This window comes from Primulina eburnea, chromosome 15, assembly GCF_022965805.1.
Source record: "Primulina eburnea isolate SZY01 chromosome 15, ASM2296580v1, whole genome shotgun sequence".
NCBI classification, from domain to species: domain Eukaryota; kingdom Viridiplantae; phylum Streptophyta; class Magnoliopsida; order Lamiales; family Gesneriaceae; genus Primulina; species Primulina eburnea.
Window position 1 is genome coordinate 36,457,843 of NC_133115.1, and position 21,952 is coordinate 36,479,794.

A 21,952-nucleotide genomic window follows, 5' to 3' on the forward strand; every position below is an offset into this window, starting at 1 on the left:
TATATCACATGCTTATCCTATAATGTGTACCAAACTATACATTTGTGAATTAATTTAGAGATGGAGCAAGTAGTTACTATAATGATGTCAATCTCAATAAAATAGAAAGAGATAAAGATAGATTAAAGTTAAGCTTGATCAACGAATTAAAAAAAAAATTGCAAATGGCATTAAAATTAAATTCATACTGAATTTTTTGTTTTATTATAATTAATTTTAATATCATAAATAAATCGGCCGTTATAAACTTTCCGAAACCAGCGATTAGCCCACAAGGCACCAACAAATTTTTTTGGCAAAGTTTCCAACTCCAAAAGCAGAAACCCAACCTCCTCCTCCGTCCAACTGCAACATGGCAATCGCGGTCGACAAATCGCCATCGACGGACGGAAAAGTATGGGGGCTGTTCAAGCTTCCATTCCGAAATTCGCCGTCGACTACGACGTCATCTTCGTCCAATTTCGCTCAGTATCAGCAGAATTACGGTAATGGAAACAGTGCTACTCAATCTCAGGTGGAAGCATCTGGTTCTCACGGAAGCTCGGTTTCTTCTGTGGCCAGATCTGTGCTCCTCACACGACGTCGTTTGAAGCTCGATCCCTCGAATAAGCTCTATTTTCCTTGTACGGTCGTTTCTCATTTTTCTCTTCCTCTCTCTATCTATGTACTCCTGTGATACACACACACACACACACACACACACACACACATATATATATATATATATATATATATATATATATTGAGTATGTTATAGTGTTTTAGTTACTAGCTGATTGATGGCAATTTATTGTGCTCCACCAAATTCTACTAAGCTTGATCTGTGTTTTCTTTCGGTGAGTATTCTGATTTGATGTTGCCTTAGTACTTTCATAAATGGTTGATCTGATTATATGGGTTATGTTGGAAGATATTTGATTTTTTTGATGCGTAGAGGTTACCAAAGAAATTATACTGAAATCTTATTCTCATATCTGCTTCTTTTCTGATTTTGATTATATTGAAAAGTGAAAGTGATTGGGAATAAAATAAGTGAAAATTGATTAAATTTGCTTCCTTGCCTGAGATGTTAGCTGGATATTGGTTCTCTTATGTATGGGAAACGATATCCATTGATGTTAGTTGGAGATTGGTGGTCTAGGGATTAAGATCTGTTCTGCCCACCTTTATCACACTCAGGGTGATGCAATTGCCGGTGTTTTTCCAATGCTCTGCACTCCAAGACCAGATGATCTTAGTTTTGTTTCTTTAACTCTTGTAGATGAACCTGGTAAGCAAGTCCGAAGTGCAATCAAAATAAAAAATACAAGCAAGTCTCATGTAGCTTTTAAGGTATGCCAAGCATTTGTTAATTTTGGTCTATTCTCCATGTTATTTAAGGTTGATATAGAATTTTTATTCGTCTATGGTTTCCGATTGGCCTTTTCGGAGATTTGATATCATATGCTGATATGCCAACTTAGATGTAATCAAAATTCATCTTCTGACTGTTGTTTATTGTTGGTTGCTTGGTTTTGTCGTAGTTCCAAACAACTGCACCAAAAAGCTGTTTCATGCGTCCTCCTGGGGCCATTCTTGCTCCCGGTGAGAGTATCATAGCAACTGGTGAGTTTTAATCATAGGATTTTGCACTTATTCTGTGTCAAAATTTAAATCTGCATAACTTCTTGTGGCAAAGATGAGGATACTTTGTTTCAATCCCTTGAGGAAAATATTGACTGGTGTATTTATGTTTTTCTTTGGCCTCCATGTTTTTATTAGTGTTCAAGTTTGTCGAGCACCCAGAAAACAATGAAAAGCTGATGGACCAGAAAAGCAAAGTGAAGTTTAAAATAATGAGCCTAAAAGTGAAAGAACCAATGGACTATGTACCCGAACTGGTTTGTCCAATTCCTTTCTTATATGTATGTTTGCTTTGTTATAGCATCAGATTTGGTTTGTAACTGACTAACTTCGGACATGAATTGGCCTCATTGTATTCCTAAGTGGATTTGGACCAACAGATGGAAATTTTTGGTTTTATTAAAAGCTATTGAAAGAAAGAGTTAAGTTTTTCTTTAAGAATCTCAATTATTTCATCCTTGAAAATGCATAGACGCTGGTGGTAAAGTCTAATTGGTTATGGAGGCTTATATCATGGCTGTATGTCTATTTGAAGTTTATTTTTTGGTGTTATGATACCTTTTAATTTTGTTTTGATTTAGTTCGATGAGCACAAGGATCAAGTGTCTGTGGAACAAATACTTAGGGTTGTGTTTCTAGATGTGGAACGCCCCAGCCCTGTGAGTGAAGATTTTATTTTGGCTCCTCAGTGCTATGCAACTATGCACATATCGTTCGTTTCAGTGTAGACTGAATTATGTTAGCTCACATTTCTTCTAATCTAGTGCTTCGTTCTGGAAATACTGATCGATATTTGTTTTGTGTTCAAAGGCTTTAGAGAAACTAAATCGCCAGTTGGCTGAAGCTGAGGCTGAACTCGAGGCTCGCAAGAAGCCTTCTGAAGACACAGGTCCAAAGTTTATCGGAGAAGGGCTCGTCATTGATGAATGGGTTAGTCTTCTTATTTTGCCGTTTCTTTTTGTAATATGTATTCGTTTTGGTTTCTATCTTATTACTCTTCTTCCTGGATTCTGATATGTAGAAAGAAAGAAGAGAAAGATACCTAGCTCGACAACAAGTGGAAGGGATAGATTCTTGAAAAGCATTTTATTTTGGCTGGATATTAATGTGCTGTGCTTTTGATGGATGTCCTTAGTTATTTAACATCTGGTATGTTGCCAAAGGGGTAAATATTAGACATCTGACTCATCTGCCATTATCACTGATGGCGTTAAACATGTAGCTTGAGGTAATATGTTTGAGGCTTATTGCTTATAAATATATGTAGATATGTGGTTTTGTTTCTTTGAATGAGAGAAATATTTCACTATCCTTCCGCTTTTTATATATCATGAATTTGTTTTGTAGTCCAGATTTTCTTTTGCGGTATTGTTTGATCTCATATTTCATGTACAATGAATGGCATTTCTGTTTAAAATAAACCTAATATAGACATTCGAGATGAAATACAGATAAGATCCGGATTGTTGGGTTTGAACCGCGACGCATCTGATGAACCCACAAAGTGTTCCATGGAACTTCCAGTCTGGCATGGCCTGGACTTGATCAGATGTGGGTCATATATGTAAGATTATTTATTTGCCATTGGTTTTTTATTGACTCATTTTGGAGATGACACTTAACTTGCGCATACAGATTGATAAATCCAACACTGAGCGAGCTGCTAACATGTTGTGTTGGAGTTTGTATCGGAAATTTACTTGCTAGAAGTTTGGGTTACATTATGATGTTTGAAGCTGAAAAATAATGCTGCACGAACTTTCGTTAAGTTAAGACAAACACATGGGCTAGTCTTGTGACAAGATAAAGAAGATGTTAAAGAAAATCGAATTTCTGACAATTCCTCAACACTCACATATTCTACAACATCTCAGCTTTACATGCATAAAGTTAAAGGTCAAAGTTGATGAGGCACAATTAATATATACATTATCATCATCTCTGGATATTGGGGCTGCCTACCACTACGAGGAATATGTATTAAACGGTAAAACAAAAATATATTACTATAACATGAGCGGAGAATACTTTATTATTGCAATGATCAGTTGTCATTGTTTTTTGACAAAAAACAGGATAATGAGTTGTCTGAATATACAATTCAGTCGCCCCCAGAGGGGCTTTTATTGCGATACCATTTTAATTTTCCATGGTTTTGAAAATGAACTTAGTCAATATTTTTTAATTGCGACATTTTCCAAAGAAGGGAGTGAGCACTTTTTGTACTTGACAATCTCTGCGTGAAAGTCGTTATATAAATATCAGAAAACGATGCTCGTCTGCAAATATGGCAATTAAAATTGATAGGTGACCTGAGTTTCAATTTGTGTCAATTCTGGTAAACTAGAACCCAATCCTGTTTTTTGGGTCAGATTTCGGGTCCAACTCAAATCCGAAAACCCCAACTTTAGCCCGTTAGTTTACATGTCTGTTCCTATTGAATTGAATGATCGAATTCATTTTCACACCCGGCAATTAATAGTATTTTTTTCTTTTCTCGACTCTTATTAGCTTCCCTACCTTTCTTTATTCGAAGGTGGAATATTCTTATGAGATTCGTCATCTTGTCTATAAATTTAGTGCTCCTGCACCATCTTACAAAAAATATGCGGTTAGTTGTGTGTATATGTACTCTCTCATAAAACCACTGTTTTTCATAGGAGTTATCATGGTATGGTTTTGCCGGTTTTTTAAAATAATTCAAACTAAATTGTGATGTGCAGTTAGTTAGATATTTTTTAAAAAAATCTCGATTTTATATATAGAATTAGTTTTATGATTTTGAATGGTTGCGACGTTTTTTAGTGATCAAGTAGAATGCAAAATATTAGAACTTATATTTAATAATTCAAAAAAATAACAATAAAGTGTCTTGCAAATATAAAATATAGTTCAAATCATATAAAATAAAACTAGATAAAACACTAATCAATATCAAAATATTTGTAATATAAGAAATAAATATTTTAACAAATACTTGACCGATTTGAAAAATATTTAAAAAGATGTGGGTTTTTTTTTCTTTTTTGTAAAAAGAAGAATTTTTTGTCCATAGTTGAGACAAACTGAATGTCATTAACTTCTTTAATTGAGTATGTTATTTACATATTAGAATAGGTTCTTGTGAGACGATCTCATGACTTTTTATCTGTGAGATGAGTCAACCTACCGATATTCACAATAAAAAGTAATATTCTTAGCATAAAAAGTAATATTTTTTTTATGGATGACACAAATAAGATATCAGTCTCACAAAATACGACTTATGAGACCGTCTCACACAAGTTTTTTCCTACATATTATTATAACATTAAGACAAATACTATGGCAAGGTGTTTAGGCATGACAGTTTGGTACTGTTCTTGACAAAAGAAAATAATCGCAGTGTATAATTAGTTTTTTTAATAGTGATTTTTAAAATAAAAACAAAAAAAACAGGTGTAGTGTAATTCGACAGAGGGTTCATATGGTTAATAAAAAAAATTGATCACCCCACTTTAAGATAACACAAAAATTTAAAGTTAATTATTTCTCGATATAAATAAAATAGTAAAATCTAATGTTACAGTTTAATCATAAACAAAAACTTGTGTGAGACGTCATATTCTGTGAGACAAATATTTTATTTGGATCATCAATGAAAATGTATTACTTTTTATATTAAGAGTATTACTTTTTATTGTAAATATCGATAGAGTTGACTCGTCTTACAGATAAAGATTCGTGAGACCGTCTCATAAAAAACCTACTCTAGATCATACTCATATAATATGTATAGGTATTTATTATATAGACGCTATTTGTTATTCTTACAATTTCACAAAAGAAAGAAGATGACAGCTTAACGAAAATTCGAAACTAGGTATGGATTCCATGACAATTCATCATCTCTATTCTCTGCCCGGAATTTATTTCCTTTATACATTGTTTTGTTTTGTTTGTTTTGTTTTGCCTTATGTAAAATTTGGTTTCTGTAGACATGCTGATGTAATAAATGTATACATTCTTTGAACTGTTGCAATCGCATCATAAAGGCTGTGCAGTCATGATTCATGAAACTGACTGTACTCTCCTAAATGAACCACATTTAGACAATACAATCATGCAATAATTTGGGAGGTGGAATATATTTTTTTTAAAAAGACTACACATTTATGTTCGGAAGAGAACATTTAATCCACCTGCAGGAAGCTACATCGCGTATTTTATTATCTAATGTGAGTTTTCTTCTTAGACATTCCCCTACCTGTTTGATTGATTGTGCTGTCACTGAACCAAAGAGATGGGAACCCGTGGTCCATATTGCATTATTCCCATCATTTAATTCGAAGTCTTACCGATTATCTACTCACTTTTCTCCACAAATCTAGCAAGATGAATTAACCAAGAATACTCCTCTCCTTCCTCACATTTTTTATTTCTTTCAAGATTTATATTCTATTTTCCAAATGTTAATAGCAATATACACATAATTATCTCTACAAAAGTTCTCATTCTTCAACAATCCTTTATCTCATTTCCCATTTCAGCCCAAGAAAATATATTTTGCATCTTCAATTCCATTCTATGAACAGAATAAATATTTAATTTTGAGTGAGCAAGTAGCAGATGAGGCCAAAAAGGGGCAGGAAAACACTAAATTGCATGACAGAGAGAAAAGACGAGCAAATTAAGGATAGACGTTAGAGCAGAGCTATCAGACACTTCTTTTGTATGCACGTAAACCCGTCCAAATATTGATGTCTACGTCTCACATGCCCATCTCTATTTCACGCCATCCATCCCCATGTGCAAATGGGCTCCAAACAGCATCCCAAAATAAATAGATTTTACCCAAGTTCTGTAAAAATCTTGGTGATACGTACATCGACCATCTGCTGTGATTTTATTGACTACTAATGGTTACAAGGTCAAAAATTGTAGAAGATAATCGATGGTCCTTTGGTAATGTTCTAAATGCTGACATTATTAGACAAAGTCGATTGCTGTAAAAGAAGTTGCGCAGATTTACAGAACAAAAATCCATCGAAACATGATGAAACATTGGGGTTGGGGAGGATAAGATTCAAGAATGCCAGATTCCACTTAAGATTCTGCGGAATCTATTACTAGTCAATTTTCTTACAATCTTTTTGGCATCTGATACTTCAGCTTCAGCAAGCTTTTCAATGTTCTTCAAGTAACCTGAATCGAGAATCTTTTTTCTTGCAGTATTGCTACTTGTTAACAGCATCAATATTGAAAGCAGCAGCTCCTTGTTACCTGAATTTTCCTCCCCAGGATCAAGCATTTGCAGCAGTTTCCCAACGCTCTGATCATTCTGTACGAATTTCTTCCGGTTTTGAGGCAGGGTTACTATGTTAGACAGTGTCTCGGCTGCCATTTCACGAATTTCGTATGATTTTGAATCTAGAAATTTAACAAGAACTGGCATGAACCCTGCATCTCCCATTACTTTCCCTGGCTTCCTCTGATGTCCCGCACAGCCAAAATGCTGCCTTTAAGGCAAATTCTTTCACTGAAATCTCCCCATATCGAAGAAAGTAAAGAATATGATCCACAAAACCATAATTTATTAACAAACTCAATGAATTCTCAGATGAAAAATATATGTTCACAACCCCTCTAAATGCCACCTCTCTTGTTTTTGTTAAATACGATGATTTGGGATCCAATATGCACACGAATGTACGAATTCCGCCTTCTTGAATAATCAACTTCCGAGTAGATTCATCTCCATTGACCATAGTCTGCAATAAATCAAGAGAACGCACCTGTATCACCTCATCTTTACACTTTGCTAACCTGACAAAAACAGAAACCGCCCCTTCCTCAATCATAAACCTCTTCATTTCTTCAACCCCGACGAGATTTTTCAACACCCCACATGCCAAACCAACCAATTCGTTTCCACCTCCTGCATTATTACCGCAGATCTTCAACAGAGCAGTTACTCCACCATGCGCAGAAACAGACCATGCATTATCCGAATTCTCTGTCGCCTTCATCAAACACCTTGCTGCCAGTTCTTTACTCAATTCACTCCCGGAGACAAGAACTCTGATTAATGGAGCAACTATCCCTGCGACAATTAACACACCTTTATGACACTCAAACCCTGATATCAAGGACACAGCTTTAGCAGCCTCTTCTTGGATTTCCCAGTCTTGGAAATCAAGAAGATTCACAAGAAAACTTGTAAAACCATCAAGCTCCAACGCTATCTTTACATATCTCTCATCTTCTAGAATAATTTCATTGAACTCAACGAGGGCTTGTTTCTTCATTTCCCTGCTCCCAATTTTGAGCCGTGAGAGTAAATCGGTGATATAAAACTTTATATCATCCCTTGAAGCCGAGACACTAATTGGCCTCGACACAACCAACGCATAGCTCTGCCTAAGCAATCCCACAGCATGAATGTCAGATAGACTCTTCACATGAGCATCCAATCTCGAGGAAAGAATATCAAGATCGCTTTGCATGAGAAGCTTCCCGCTGTAAGAAAGCTCCAAACACCGCTTTAAAAGCTCGTCACAGCCCTCGAGGGTTGCTAGAATTGACTCAACAGTAACACGGAGCGACAAGTTCTCGCTGGATTCACAATTTCCAATGGCGGTAAGGTTGGACAAAAGCTCTTCGAGTTTATTTCTTACAGACTGCCATTTCACAGCAAAGACTTTGATTGAATGCGAGAGGGAAATCAGCGAAGAGATGAGTAGAATTGCCTGCTGTAATCTTGGCTTTCGTGCGGTTGGTTGAGCGAGTGTGCTGTTACTTCCGCCACCCATCTTTTCTGAATCTCACGGGTTTCGTAGATAACTCATTTACTGGGAGCGTTCCAGATTCACCGGCGACCAAGATTCCAGATTCCGGCTAGTTGGAACTTGAGGCAACATGGAGAGAGAGAGAGTGATCTTCTAATCATGATTCTGAGAACTCTGTCCAATTAACAGGTCTTAATTTACCGAAATATCCTTACAGAGATGGTGGATGGCAGGGCTATTATGGTCATTACACCAGATAATGGTTTTCTGTCAGATCGTGACGAACGGGAACCGCTTTGAGTCAATTGCTACCTCTCCTTATTTTTTATTTTATTTTATTTTTTAAAAGAATACTATTGAGTTGCTATTGTTTCACGGATTACTTGAATTCCCCAATTTTATTCCCGTGAACAACCTAAGTACAGTGTCGGAATCTAGGCTAGGCTTCGTGACATGTTGCATCTCTAAGCATTACAAAATCTATTGGTAAGGGAAAAATATGGATCTTCCAATTTTTTTTAATTTATTTTTTCTCTCTTATAAACCACATCTTTTTTATACATGTTTCTACCACAAAGAAAGAAAATAGAGACGTGTTGTTATTATTATGCCTAAATTCCCTGTTTATTTCGAAGTAATTTTACTCACATATAATTCGATAACCATGTCACGAGAAAAGGGGGAAAAATCACTTAGATGATCCAACATATAGTAAGAGGAGCGAATCCTATCAAAATCAAAGGTTAAAAATTTACGTGTAATTTTCGTTAAATTTCAAATTTAATCATCCTAATTTCATGGATTCACCCCTCTAAAAATTCTGAGTTAACCCTCGAAAGGAGTAGCTAGCTAGCTCAGGCATATACATTGGCATGATCCTTCCAACATAAATTTCTTTTGGAGTTTTCTACTTTCTGAGTTAACCTCCGAAAGGAAGAGCATCGTTACGAGGTAGATATATGTCCTGTAAATCTTGGATTCCAAAGCTAATAGTGAGCTCCTCTTTTCTTTTGGAGTTTTCTACTCCCAAAATTTCTCTTCGGCTCCAAGCTTCCTCTCCCTGTTAGAGCTCATGTCTGTAAATCCTCCTGAAATCATTTTTATCACTCCCAATGTAGGGGATTTCCTCCGATCTTTATCCTCCCGGACCCTTCCTGATGTAGGAAGCATGTCTCTAGTATCTGAGACCGGTCTGGAACTTGGAGCCTGGGCTAGAAAGGTAGGCCCCTGAGCTCCGGGGCGCCAAGGGATGTCCCTCGACTTTTTTAGGTGCTGGTTTGGTTTCTCAAGGATTCGTCCGAGGGTATTCCCTCTTTAGTTGTCTGCACTCGTTGGTGTCATGATGACACTCTTTATGGAAGTGAAAAAAATTTCTTTCCAACTTCCTGAATAGGGGGAGGCAGATGCATTGGAATATCGGCCTCCTTCTCATCACAAAGATGAACATCCTGACTCTTTGGATTCTTCATGGGGACATAATGAGAAAAACGTCCCAGAGAACTTCCGTTAGGGACTCGTTCCTCTGAAAGAACATTAAAGGAGAAAGAATGTTAATGGACACCGAAAGATACTCCGACGTAACCACGCCGACGCTCAAGTCAGTCAACGGTTATAAAGAGAATTTTGTAATAAATATGGTAGACAACATGTAAGTGAATGAATTCTTTAAGTTAGAACAAACCTGTTATTTATAGAAAGAAAGTTAACGGTGTCCTTATTTTCATTGCACACTTACTAATTATGACAATATGGTTGATCATACCCTGCTTTTCTGACACGCTAAACCGTCCCTTTCACTTTGTCAAATCTATGCGATTTTGACATTAATGATTACCAAGATAATGTATATCATACTTGTGCATTTAAGTACTGATGTGCTATTACCGAGGTAAACCGGGTAGAAAGTCATCACTCGGGAACTCGTATGGAAGCCCGAGCTTCTGGTAGCTCAGGGAGATGATGTCTTCGGCATTCACTTGCTCGACTATTATCGGATTAGCCCAAAACTTCTCATAACCTGATCCATGATCCGAGATCATCCAATACCCATGACCCAAACATATACGAGGGGTATCAGTAATTTATAAATATCTCTCTATAAATATATTGTAGTAACTAATACTCACTATCACGTATTATTTAACATTTATAACTATCCCTTTTTATTTTACTAGGATAAGATAAGACATGGTATTTATTTTGCGATAGATTAGGTTAGGTTATGTATGTATATATAGATACCCATTCCAAATCTCAATAACTTTGATAATTTTTTAGTCCACTTGTTTACAAGAAAATCAAAACAATGCAAAAAACAAAGTATACATGAAATATACAAACAATTAACTCACGTGAACAAAAAAAAAAAGAGGGAAAAATCAAAACGTAGCCGACCAAGTCAAAGGATTACTTCAACCAAACAAAAGTCAAACTAAGCTTATGAACTCACAAAGATTTCATATAAGAATACAGATTTCAATAGTTCAACACATAATCAACCAAGTCAAAGATTCAATCAACCAAGTCAAAGATTCAATCGACATACGAAGAGAAATGGAGAAAACAACACACACCTTAACAAGAATTACATCTACGTAATGAAATTGTCATATAAACTTCAGACACTTGGGAATATGCTACTTTTATCCTTCATATACTCGTGTATCTCGATTTTAGCATTTGTACATATCCCCCTTGCAATCCATCCCGGCGTAACTCTTACTGTATCCATATCATTTCTTGCTCCAACAATTTCTAGGCTTCGTAAATATGTGGCATTTTTTAAGAATAGCCTGGCCATTGATACATGCATCCCCTTGAGAGTAAAGCCCTTTATTTTGACAGATCCGAGGAATGGAAATGTCGAGCCAAATGACATAAAAAAATTCTTCCCATGATGCTCCCAAAATACACTCTCCGCAAAAGCATATTTTCCAAGCTGCAAAATAGAAAATAAATTAGAAAAAATGATTTTGGAAATGGTCAAAAATTATTATTTTCGTAAATTACATCAATTAAAACCCTCTCAACAAATGGGCATTTCTTGAGAAAAATGGCAATATCAAGAGGGTTAATGTGGCTATCTCCTCCAACAAACAACTGAAACTCTTTCAATTTCCAAAGCAAAAAGTCCATTCCCTTATATCCATGCTCCCCAAACCTCGCACAAAGTGCCTGAATATCGATTTGCCACACAGCAATTATCTTTAGTATTTAATATAAGAAATATATGAAAAGAGATTAAGAAATTTAAAACACCATAATAAATTTATACCTCAAGAAAAGTATGGTTGACAGCGAGCGTTGTGACATTAGCAAGAGCATTGATCACATTGTTTCTATGAGGAAGCAACTGGAAAGCTCGGGGAGAAGTAATATTAAGGACTACATCACTCAGCTCCGGCAGATCACTCTCAAATTTGAACTCGCACATTTTGCCTTCATAATGAATTGAATGAAGACTGGGTGCATTAATCCTCATTAACAGAAGACCAGGTACAGTTTTTCACAACCAACACCGTAAACCCTTTTAAATCTTGAGCCAAAATCTTCAAATTGTAGAGAAATTCGCAATTTGTCAATTCTAAGGTCCTTAGCTTTAGACAGTTTGAAAATATTGCTTCCAATGTAAAGGAGGGGACTCTAACATTTTGCAACGTTATTTGCAGCAAAGGGCACGAACCATCTGGCGTAGGTATGAAATCTAGCTCACATTTATTGAGTTTCAAAAGTTTCAAATTCTCAATATTTGTAAGGAAAAAACTTAGCATGTAGGTTTGCTCCGCTACGGTGAAATCTAATTCTAACTCAGTTATTCCACATTGAATTGCCTTGTGTACCCAATTCTGCACCAGATCGATTTGATCCGTTGGATCAAAATATAAAGAAAATCGACTGCATGTTTTTGTCGGAAAAATTGAGCACAAAATTATTAATAAATTTTACGAATTCTTCTTTTGAAAATTTCCTTGAAATCTCTTTTGTGAAGGAGAGGTCGCGGCATAATTTCCAAGAATTCACAAATCTTTTTGATAAGATAGATAGACAAGCCGCATCCTTGATCGGCAAATAAGCCAAGATTTCTTCGATGACTTCTTCAGGGACATAAAAATATTTGGTTCTCTCTTGGCTTGATGGCGAATTTTTACGACTTCTTACTTCTTTAGAAGCCATTTATTTTAAATGGTGAAAGGAAGAACTACTATATGATTTGATTTTGGGTGGGTTGATCTGCTGAAAAGAACTGTAATGAAATGCAATACGTCTTTGGTGTGCATTTATAGGCGGTGAGACGGCAAGATCATTAGGTTTTTGAAATTGCAAGAGTCATTCAGATTTCGTAGAATTTGATTTAATCTTATTCTCCTCATAGGATTTCACTTTGTTTTTTAGGCAAATTGGATTATATGTTATACATCTAACATAGAAAACCATAATTTCAATTTTTTGTTTAATAATCTCAATTTATAATTTTAAAATATAGTTTACAATTTTGAATAGAGCAGTCAAAAGAACTTTATTAGAAAAAATGAAAAAGATAAAACGGAACTTAAAAAATCTTGCAACAAAAAATTACTACGATAATGTAAACGAAACATGTAATATCGTATTCTAAATAGTTCGCATAAAGGTACACACGTTGCGTGTTCGTTATACATGTTAACTACTAAAGTTATATATATCCTTTCTAACAAATTTTTAGTAAAGCTATAAAAAAAATTAATGGCAATAATTACCACTTAATTGGTAAAGTGGGATGGAGATTATGAGTAGAATAGGACATTGTGTGTAGTTTAAAAATAGGTACAAAATTACAATATAACCAGTTTTATTTACATCTTTATTATTAAGGTATAATTTTGTAATACCACTTAAATATATAAAATTGCTTTCTATATGACACTCTTGATTTAGTAAATAATTATAAGAAATAATATATAAAATAATCTTATTTTGGTGCAGTAAATTGTCCAATTTATTTTATTTTGGTCCATTAACTAGTCCAATTTTTTATTTAGTAGATTAACTTGTCAAACATTGGTTTGGGTACATTTTGATTAATTCATATTCCAGCTATTTTTGGTCCAATTACGTCAACACTTTCCGACTTTGGTTAAGCAAATTTTCAATGTCATGCCGATATTTTCTAGCGTTATATTAATAATCTCTGGTGCTATATCAGCTTTTCGACAAAATAAGATTAAAAACAAATAGAAATTCGAATTTAAGTTACATCACCAACTTTAGATTAAAACTCAAAATATAACATGGTAGTGGAAAAAAAAAATAGATATGTAGCAATACTTACCATGTGTATCGTATGTACTGTAAACAAGTGTTCTTACAATTCGAAGAATCTATGTTGATAATCCCAACTACCACTGCCATATATTGTTAATTCAAGTAAATGTTATAATCTGAAGAATAGTTGTGATAATCCGACTACCATCTCTGTAAGTACAGTAAAACTATATAAAAAAAAAAAAAGAAATAAATGAGGAGGATGAAAAAAAAAATCAGACGTCTTGAGAACTAAAATTCCATCTATAAATGAAAAAAAATCCCACGAAAAAACAAAGTAATTTTCACAAGAAAAAAAAATTTGTATTTTAATTACCTAAATGTTATAATGAGTCGAATATATGAAAAATTACAATTTTAGTTCATAAGTTTGTCTGTTTTTTGTTTTTGAACTGTAATATTTCAAAATTACTTGGATTTTTTTTGCTTGAAACCGCTAAATCCAATTAATATTATTTACTTTACAATGATACTCTTTTATGTGACTCATGCGATAAGAATAAAAAAATATTATACAGATTAAAATCTACCAAAATAAAAAATAAAGAAAAATGACAATTTTTCCTTTTCATTTTGAAATATTTGGGGTTGTTCTGATTTATTTGCTCCTTACATTAATTTGCTTATAATTTTAACAAGTGAATATTGATTTTATTCTCACGACATGAGCCAAGCAGAGAGTATCACTAATAGATAAATCATATTCGATGTATTTAATGACTTTTAAAAAAAAAAATGATCAAAACAATAAAAATCTAAGTTACTGAATGAAAACGAACCAGATTCACATTTAACACTATTACCTCAAATGATACACGACCAAAAAAAGGACATCATTAATGGGTTGTACATATGATACTGGAGCAAACGTAAAATTAAATCTTGTAAAAATGCACGGAAAAGGTTTGAATTTATATCTGCGAAAAATAGCTTGAGTTCTTGAATACTATATAACCCGAAACTAACGACTGTGGGAGTTAAGACACATGCAAACTTGATAAATAAATTTCATACAAAGCCAATTGTCGTTGTTTGTTTCCAAGAATAGTTGAATGTTGATCAGAGTCTCGACCAGACGATCGATCAATGAACCTCAAATATTCTGATAGATTTATTGAATTTCGCACATATACATAGAGACAGAGTCAAAGGAGGCTGGTGGATGCGAGCGCCCCCTAAAATTTTAAAAATTGTTTTTGGCCGCCCAACCTCTATGTTTTGGCTCTGTCCCTGTGTATACATATATTTTATATATCCTTAAATTTGGGAAAATTATTCACTACAATAGTGAAACATATATAAGTACTTCTTGTATCGGAAAACATAACAATTAATTAATGAAAAACAGGAGTGAATTCCTACGCAAACTTTTAATTCAAACAAAGATGGCATTCCAAAATGCCAAGTACCAGAAACATAAAGTTCACAAACTCCAAGGAACCTCAAAAAATTTAAAAACCAAAGAGAAACTTGGTTTATTCGAGATTCTTGAGAAGGCAACGGACTATCATTAAAAAACTAGTGGAAATTAAGCTTTTTCTATATGATTTTTTAATAGTTATATTGAAATAAAAACTTTATAAATAAATATATATATATATGATTTTTTACTAGTTAATTAGATGATTATCTAAGTAAGATAATTTGTATTATTTTTAAATTCTGTTTTTTAATAATTATTTTTATAGTAGGAATGATACGATTATATCAAAGTTAATTTTTTTAAAAAAAGTTATTTTAAGACTAATTTGATTATTTAATAAATTTACGAAAAAACGATAAATAATTGAATCTTAATAAATAAATAAAATATTTATATTTTTATTATTTATAAAAATATAGAGATAAATTTTTATTTTATAAATAATATTATTTTTATATTTGATGTAAAATAAATGCTTTATTTAAATTAATTACATAAATATTGTAAATATAATAGAAAGGATTATTCTTTTATAGTTGAATTTAAATTTGATGAGTTAGAGATAAATTTTGTTTTTATGCAAAAAAATTATAAAGTTTGTATTTGATGCTCAAATTATTCTTGTTAAAGTCATTAGTTAGTCGAATACTATTAAGCTCGAGTTCAACTCGATAAAATTTGTTGAGCTCGATTCGATAAGTTCAACGAACGATATCGAACAAATTTTTTATTGAGTTGAGTTCTGAACAGCACGCGAATGATTTAGTTTGTTCACATCCATATCAATTATGCGAAATAAAATAAAATGATGAGTTGGAACACAACGGTAAATATTTTTGGAAAAATTATGTTGAAATTTCCATTTTCTTTCCACAAGTTATATTTGGTAACTGCCTAACTGCTTTTATATATATATATATATATATATATATATATATATATAAGAAAATAGCGAGAATAAGCAATTGCCCTAAATCCCTAATGACTATCATCTGGTGTCTCGTCTGTGGCCTTTTCCTCTCCCGTCACCCTCCCACTGTGGCGCTCCGTCTTTTCGCCGTACTGACATCAATTATTCTATCAAGGTTTCTAAATTGATTTCTTATAATTCGATCAGTAAATTATCTGAAGAAATCAAGATCAGTTCATCCTCAAAGGTTAGACCTTCGTTTCAAGAAACAGCAATTAATGAGAAGTGAAGTGATTATTACTCCTTTTCGTTTATGTTTCTTTGACTTTTGAGTTTAAACGTGGGTTTCTCTCTTTTATTTTATTTTTTATTGTAATTGTGGGTTTTGGTGAGGATTTGCTCGTACAATTGTAATCGATTGATATATAATTATGAACTCAGGGCTTCTTCTGATTTACTGAAATGGCTAATTTTACAGTTATTTCCCTTTTTAACGGAAGGACTTATCGATATCTGAAGTCATCCAGCGGGTGTAGAACAATCAGAACTTGATGGATGACTGGGGTAATTTAAGTCGATCTTATCCTCATTAGTTTTCTTCAAATGAATATGATAGAAGTTTATTGACGATTTTTTGTGTTTCAGAAGATGAAAATGTTCCAGATCTTATAAAAAAGGAGCAGCCGAAGAATAATTGGGATGATGAAGATTTGGAAGATGATGACGTGAAGGACTCTTGGGAAGATGATGATGATAAGCCTGCTGTGGTATGTATAACTTTGTTGTGTGACACATTTTTAAACAATTTTAAATGTTGATGAAAAGTGATCATATTATTTTGTTTTTCACTCAATTCATGATGTGCTATCTGACACTTGTATATCTATTATTTTATTAGTGATGTATGGATTGTGGAATTATACTTCTGCCATCATCATTGATGGGTAAGGTTGTGCGTTTGGTATTCTGTATGATTTTTGTTCATGTAAAAGATGCAAAACGTTGATTAAAAAATAGTTATATCATGACACTTGCTTTAGTAAAAAGTTGAATTTACAGGGTATCTTTTGAATAAATGCAATGGAACAATGTAGAAGGGCACTTTGTTACTTTCTGTCGTTGTGGAATGTTTTGATTAAATGCAATGGAGCAATGTTAAATGTGCACTTTGTTGCTTCCTGTCATTTCATAAGTTCTGATTGTGTTTCAAAGATAATATCTCTCGATGCAAACCAGTGACTTCAGATGCTGCATGTTGGTATACGTTTTTATTGCATTTTGCTATGACTTAAGATTATCAAATAGATTGGTGTCTCAACTTGTTTTTGTCAAATGTCAAGATGTGATCTTTACCTCCTTTTGTATTTGCTTGATTAGAAAGTTATTTATGTTGGATATAACATTTGTGGGGACATTTTTTTAGTATAAAATGTCATGTCAATTCATACTTTGTTGTGAATCATTTGAGAGGATACATTACGAATATAAAGTTCTCATGGTATTCTATGATGTTGGACTATTTTTAGTGCATGTTTGATGTATTGGCCCATTGAATTGGATTCCCTTTCACTGAATGATTTTGTCAGGCACCTAAAGCTGAGCCAACTCCTGGAAAGGTCCCTAAGAAAGCGCCATCTAAATTTGATGAAAAGAAAGGGAAAGTCATTGAGAAAGTTGTTGAAACTGCAAAGGAATCTTTAGATCCTATAGATGAAAAATTTCGCCAACAGAGGTATGGTTTTTCATATTTCAGTGTTGCAAGATGCTATGCTTTATAAAATCACCATTTGTAAGTTTTTTGGGGTCTAATGTTGACATTTGGGTGCAGCAAATTAGGCTGAACGGTTATCTGATCATTTCTGTTTCATTACATGTTACTAGTTAAATTGCCTGTCAGGCTGTTAGTCAGAGCCATTTATTTTCATGTCTACACGGTTGGAGCTTGGGTTGTTAACATGCCTGACCTTCAGTTGATTTGTCCACTTTGGATCAGTTCACCCTTGAAGACTTTCATCATCTGCTGCATATATTATTTTGTCACAGTTCTAAGCCATTCATTAATGCTTATTTCCTTTACTATTGGAACGGAAGGCACGGGTGTTGATATAGTTGACAGGACCTTTTTAAAAGTTCTATGAGTAAAAATGGGATATGATGGTTTTTACAGACTTGTTGAAGAAGCTGATTACAAGTCCACTGCAGAGTTGTTTGCCAAAAAGGATGATGAAAAAACACTCGATAATTTTATCCCCAAAAGTGAGAGTGATTTCTCAGATTATGCAGAACTTATCTCTCATACGCTTCGTCCATACGAGGTTTGTGATATTTGCTTCATTCCTTTTCATTGATTTGCTACTTAAGAATTATAACCGTGTATTTTCTCATACGTCAGAAAAGTTATCATTATATTGGATTGCTGAAAGCTGTGATGAGGTTGTCGATGACATCTTTGAAAGGCGCTGATGCCAAGGAAGTTGCGTCTTCGGTTACAGCAATTGCAAATGAAAAAATTAAAGCAGAAAAAGAAGCTAATGCCGGCAAAAAGAAGACAAGTATACCAATTTTCAGTTGTTTGATTCTAATATTATTGTGATAGATAATGTGATCGTTTCTTTTAACCAAGTATTCTCTTGTTTATAGCTGGGAAGAAGAAACAGCTTCATATTGGCAAAACAGATGATGAGGTGGTTGTCGATGATTATGATGGTTACGATGACTACGATTTTATGTGAGCAGGCTGTCATTCCCATATAGGAATCCGGGTAAAAAATTTCCATTACTAAAGGAGTCAGGCGAACACGAAAATGATTCCGCGGCTTGTTGTGTCCCTAATTCAGGAATGTTTTTTGAGTGTGCACTATTTTATTTTCTTGATGAACGAATAAGCATGTTTAGATCTTCAAATATGTTTAAAACTTCTGTTATTGGAGATTAATATTCATTTTTCTTTTTTGGGTTTTTGGCTTATCGAATACCAGAGGTTTTTACTTGATCTTGGATTTTTGTAATACCAAAGAGTGTCAGTGTTGGCCAGATCCCTGTTTATCCTTGCAACCATAGAAATGTTGAAGTCCTTTCTCCAACAATATCGGTAATGTTTTTTTTCTGACTGCCTTATTTGCAACCACAGAAATGTTCGAGTCCTTTCTCCAACACTATCGGTAATGTATTTTTTTTACTAATTGCCTTATTTTGGAGCACGGATAACCTACTGCATTTGATGATACAATTATTGCTTGTTTTACCCAAAATAATACATGGAATAATTGTATCTATTACCTTATGAAATCTCAGAATCACTGAAAATTTTCATGAAAAATTATCTTTGAACTCTCGTGTTTGCAAACACGTATGGATAAGAGGGTGTGTTCTCAAGATTTAAAAACTTTAGAAATTCATAAATCATTTTTGTAATGGGGTTTTTTTTTTTTTTTTTTTTGCAATTAACCCAAAAATATAACACAAAAGACCCCACATTCCACAAGCATAAACATGTTTTGGGTATGCGTTGGTTTAATTATATTTTCAGTGAAATATATTTTTTAAAGTTCCTCAGAAGTAATTTTTTCCCATATTTTCTGTGTAAATAATATTTAGAAACAGAAGTTCTAAGAAGTAATATTTACACTCACACTTCATTTTACTTTTTGATTTTACAAATCGACAATGTTATATTATCTTTACATGTTGTTTATTAAGGTTTAAATCATTTTAAAATTTAAACACTTTGCTATATACTTAAATATTTTGACAATATCATACCTAATATAAAGCATCCATATATAATAAATAGAAAAAGAATTTTATGATAGATAAAATCATATTCAAACTAGATTTTTTAATCATAAAAAGTCTTCAAATACCATCTTGGAGAATTTTAAATTTTTTTATGCAATTGCAAACGGATCGAAATTTAAATGAATTTTATAAATATTGACGTAGGACAAAATTTTAAATATTTACCTCAATTTACATAATTAGGTATTTTAATTATCAAAGTAATAATATTATTTCGTAACAATATTATAGCATAACAAAAAAAAATATCGTCATATTATATTAGGTAGAATCATAATATTTTTATTAAATATGCCGTAAATTCTTCAAATTGGCTTCGAGTATAAATTAAATATGCCGTGAAGTTTGTCATAATTTGTGTTTTGGGTAATTAAGCTGATTAAGATAGCTGAATGGAATTCAGAAAAGGATTTGCAAGCATTGGTCACGGAAGACTCGAAGCTTCTTCTTCATCGCTTCATCCTAATTGCACTGGCATTTCTTGCGTCATAGAAACAACAGGTTCCGAAACATGGCGTGCTCAATCCTGATCAAGGCCGCATTTGTTGCATTATGTGCAACAATGTTGAAGAGTGATCGCGTATGAGCTATCATGAGCATAGCATTTACGAACTTTTCTTCCTCTTTCGCAGGAGCTTTCACATGTGGTACTTATGAATCATGCATCGACCTGTTGATCAAAGTCTTACTGATTATTCATCTTTTATTATGAAACATTACACATATGTAGAGGGCTCATGCGTGATTTAGACAATTTAAAAGATCACCATACTTCGCTTTAAGCTGCATTGTTACGAGCTCCTGATGGATATAGATGGCCGTGCAGATATTTCTCTGTAGTAAGTAAGTACAAGAATGTTCTTGTCATCTACTCTAAATGGACTTCTCATTTCTCACTTATTCTATATAATCAGGATGCACAACTTGTTCCACTTCTGAGAGCTCAACGAATGCTCGGATGATGATCATACAAGCAGCCGGCCTTCCGTTTGTGCGTATTTCAAGACCCTATTCTCTCAAATCTTGGAATTTTTATGAACTTCAGGTATACTTTTCTTGTAACGTCATGGTATTTTTGTGATCGTTATAGTGAGCTATTTGATGAATTAGTAACTACAATTCTAGTTCATATCATGAAATCTACTAATAGTAGTTGAAGGATGTTCCTAGTGTTGATACTTGGTGCAATTTAACGTTTCAGCATCAAGAGGCGTGGGCCGCGTGACTTGTGTTTTTGCTGCGAAAAAACGTGCATTGGTCTATATTCTAGAGGAAGACGAAGATGAAATTACAGATACAGAGTAACTGTCGAATCCGTTTATGTTTTAAGTTCAACCGGTGACGTGGGGTATGAGCTACCTGTGCCTTCTATTAGTGTGTGTTTGTTCTTAGTTTTTTTTTTTGCATCATTCTGTGTTTTATTTTTGGTGGTTAGTTCCAGGGCTTCTGCAAGTATAACCTGCTAACAAGAGAATGAACTCATGAATGAGCGACGGAGGAGTGTCTGGCGCGACCACTCCGACGCTTAAGTCAGCAGGTGAAGAAGAAAAGTGAAATGAATGTATATGTGAGTTAATATACGTGAGTGCCTGAGAGTTAAAAATTCCAGAATCTTTTAATAATGAGATGCATATCTGCTATTTATACGAGGAAATCTCATGATTATCTTGTTTTCAGTGTCCACCTGCTAAGTATGGTAAGACGGCTGTCCATACCCTGTTTCTAATGACTTGTCTGACACGCTAAACTTATGTAGTTCTGACAATAATGATTGACAAGCATGAGGTAACTCATACTGATACACTCGAGTGCGGTGCGCTTTTCGAAATAGCTTGGGTAAAAGTTATCGGGAGCCTGCACGAGAGGCCGAGCTCCTGATTCTCCGGAGAAAAAAATATCTCGGGCATCCCCATGTCCAGCTGCTGAAGAAAGTAGTTTGCATATTGACTCTGATTTTGACTATCCATTTAGTTTGTCGGGTTATTCATAGTCCAATGACCAAAGTTCTTATGGGAGAGTATCATATCATTTTAAAAAAAAATTCAAATCGATTTTTATGGATATAAATAGATCATACCTTCCAAAACAAGACCACCCCAGGTAGCACAAAGAAGCTGGTCTCACTCTCTT

The 21,952-nt window shown here is 33.9% G+C and overlaps 3 protein-coding genes and 1 pseudogene across 3 annotated transcripts; 2 read left to right on the top strand and 2 right to left on the bottom strand.

Annotated features, from left to right (window-relative positions):
* The first annotated feature begins 262 nt into the window (after positions 1–262).
* LOC140814882 (vesicle-associated protein 4-2-like) lies at positions 263–2,974 on the top strand. Its single transcript, XM_073173980.1, has 7 exons — positions 263–623; positions 1,262–1,332; positions 1,524–1,605; positions 1,762–1,880; positions 2,205–2,282; positions 2,434–2,553; positions 2,645–2,974. The coding sequence occupies exons 1-7, from the start codon at positions 353–355 to the stop codon at positions 2,699–2,701; spliced, it is 798 nt and encodes a 265-aa protein (XP_073030081.1). The 5' UTR covers positions 263–352; the 3' UTR covers positions 2,702–2,974.
* A 3,285-nt stretch (positions 2,975–6,259) lies between these two features.
* Positions 6,260–8,781, bottom strand: LOC140814632 (uncharacterized; annotated as a pseudogene).
* A 3,079-nt stretch (positions 8,782–11,860) lies between these two features.
* On the bottom strand, positions 11,861–12,563 carry LOC140815702 (putative FBD-associated F-box protein At1g61330). The gene is made up of 2 exons (XM_073174766.1): positions 12,336–12,563; positions 11,861–12,235 (listed from the first exon to the last, which is right to left on the bottom strand). Exons 1-2 carry the CDS (start codon positions 12,561–12,563, stop codon positions 11,861–11,863), a joined length of 603 nt encoding a protein of 200 aa, XP_073030867.1.
* Positions 12,564–16,069: 3,506 nt separating this feature from the next.
* LOC140814838 (uncharacterized) lies at positions 16,070–18,982 on the top strand. The gene is made up of 7 exons (XM_073173930.1): positions 16,070–16,271; positions 16,503–16,588; positions 16,670–16,791; positions 17,611–17,756; positions 18,192–18,339; positions 18,417–18,576; positions 18,665–18,982. The coding sequence occupies exons 2-7, from the start codon at positions 16,576–16,578 to the stop codon at positions 18,754–18,756; spliced, it is 681 nt and encodes a 226-aa protein (XP_073030031.1). The 5' UTR covers positions 16,070–16,271; positions 16,503–16,575; the 3' UTR covers positions 18,757–18,982.
* The last annotated feature ends 2,970 nt before the right edge of the window (positions 18,983–21,952 follow it).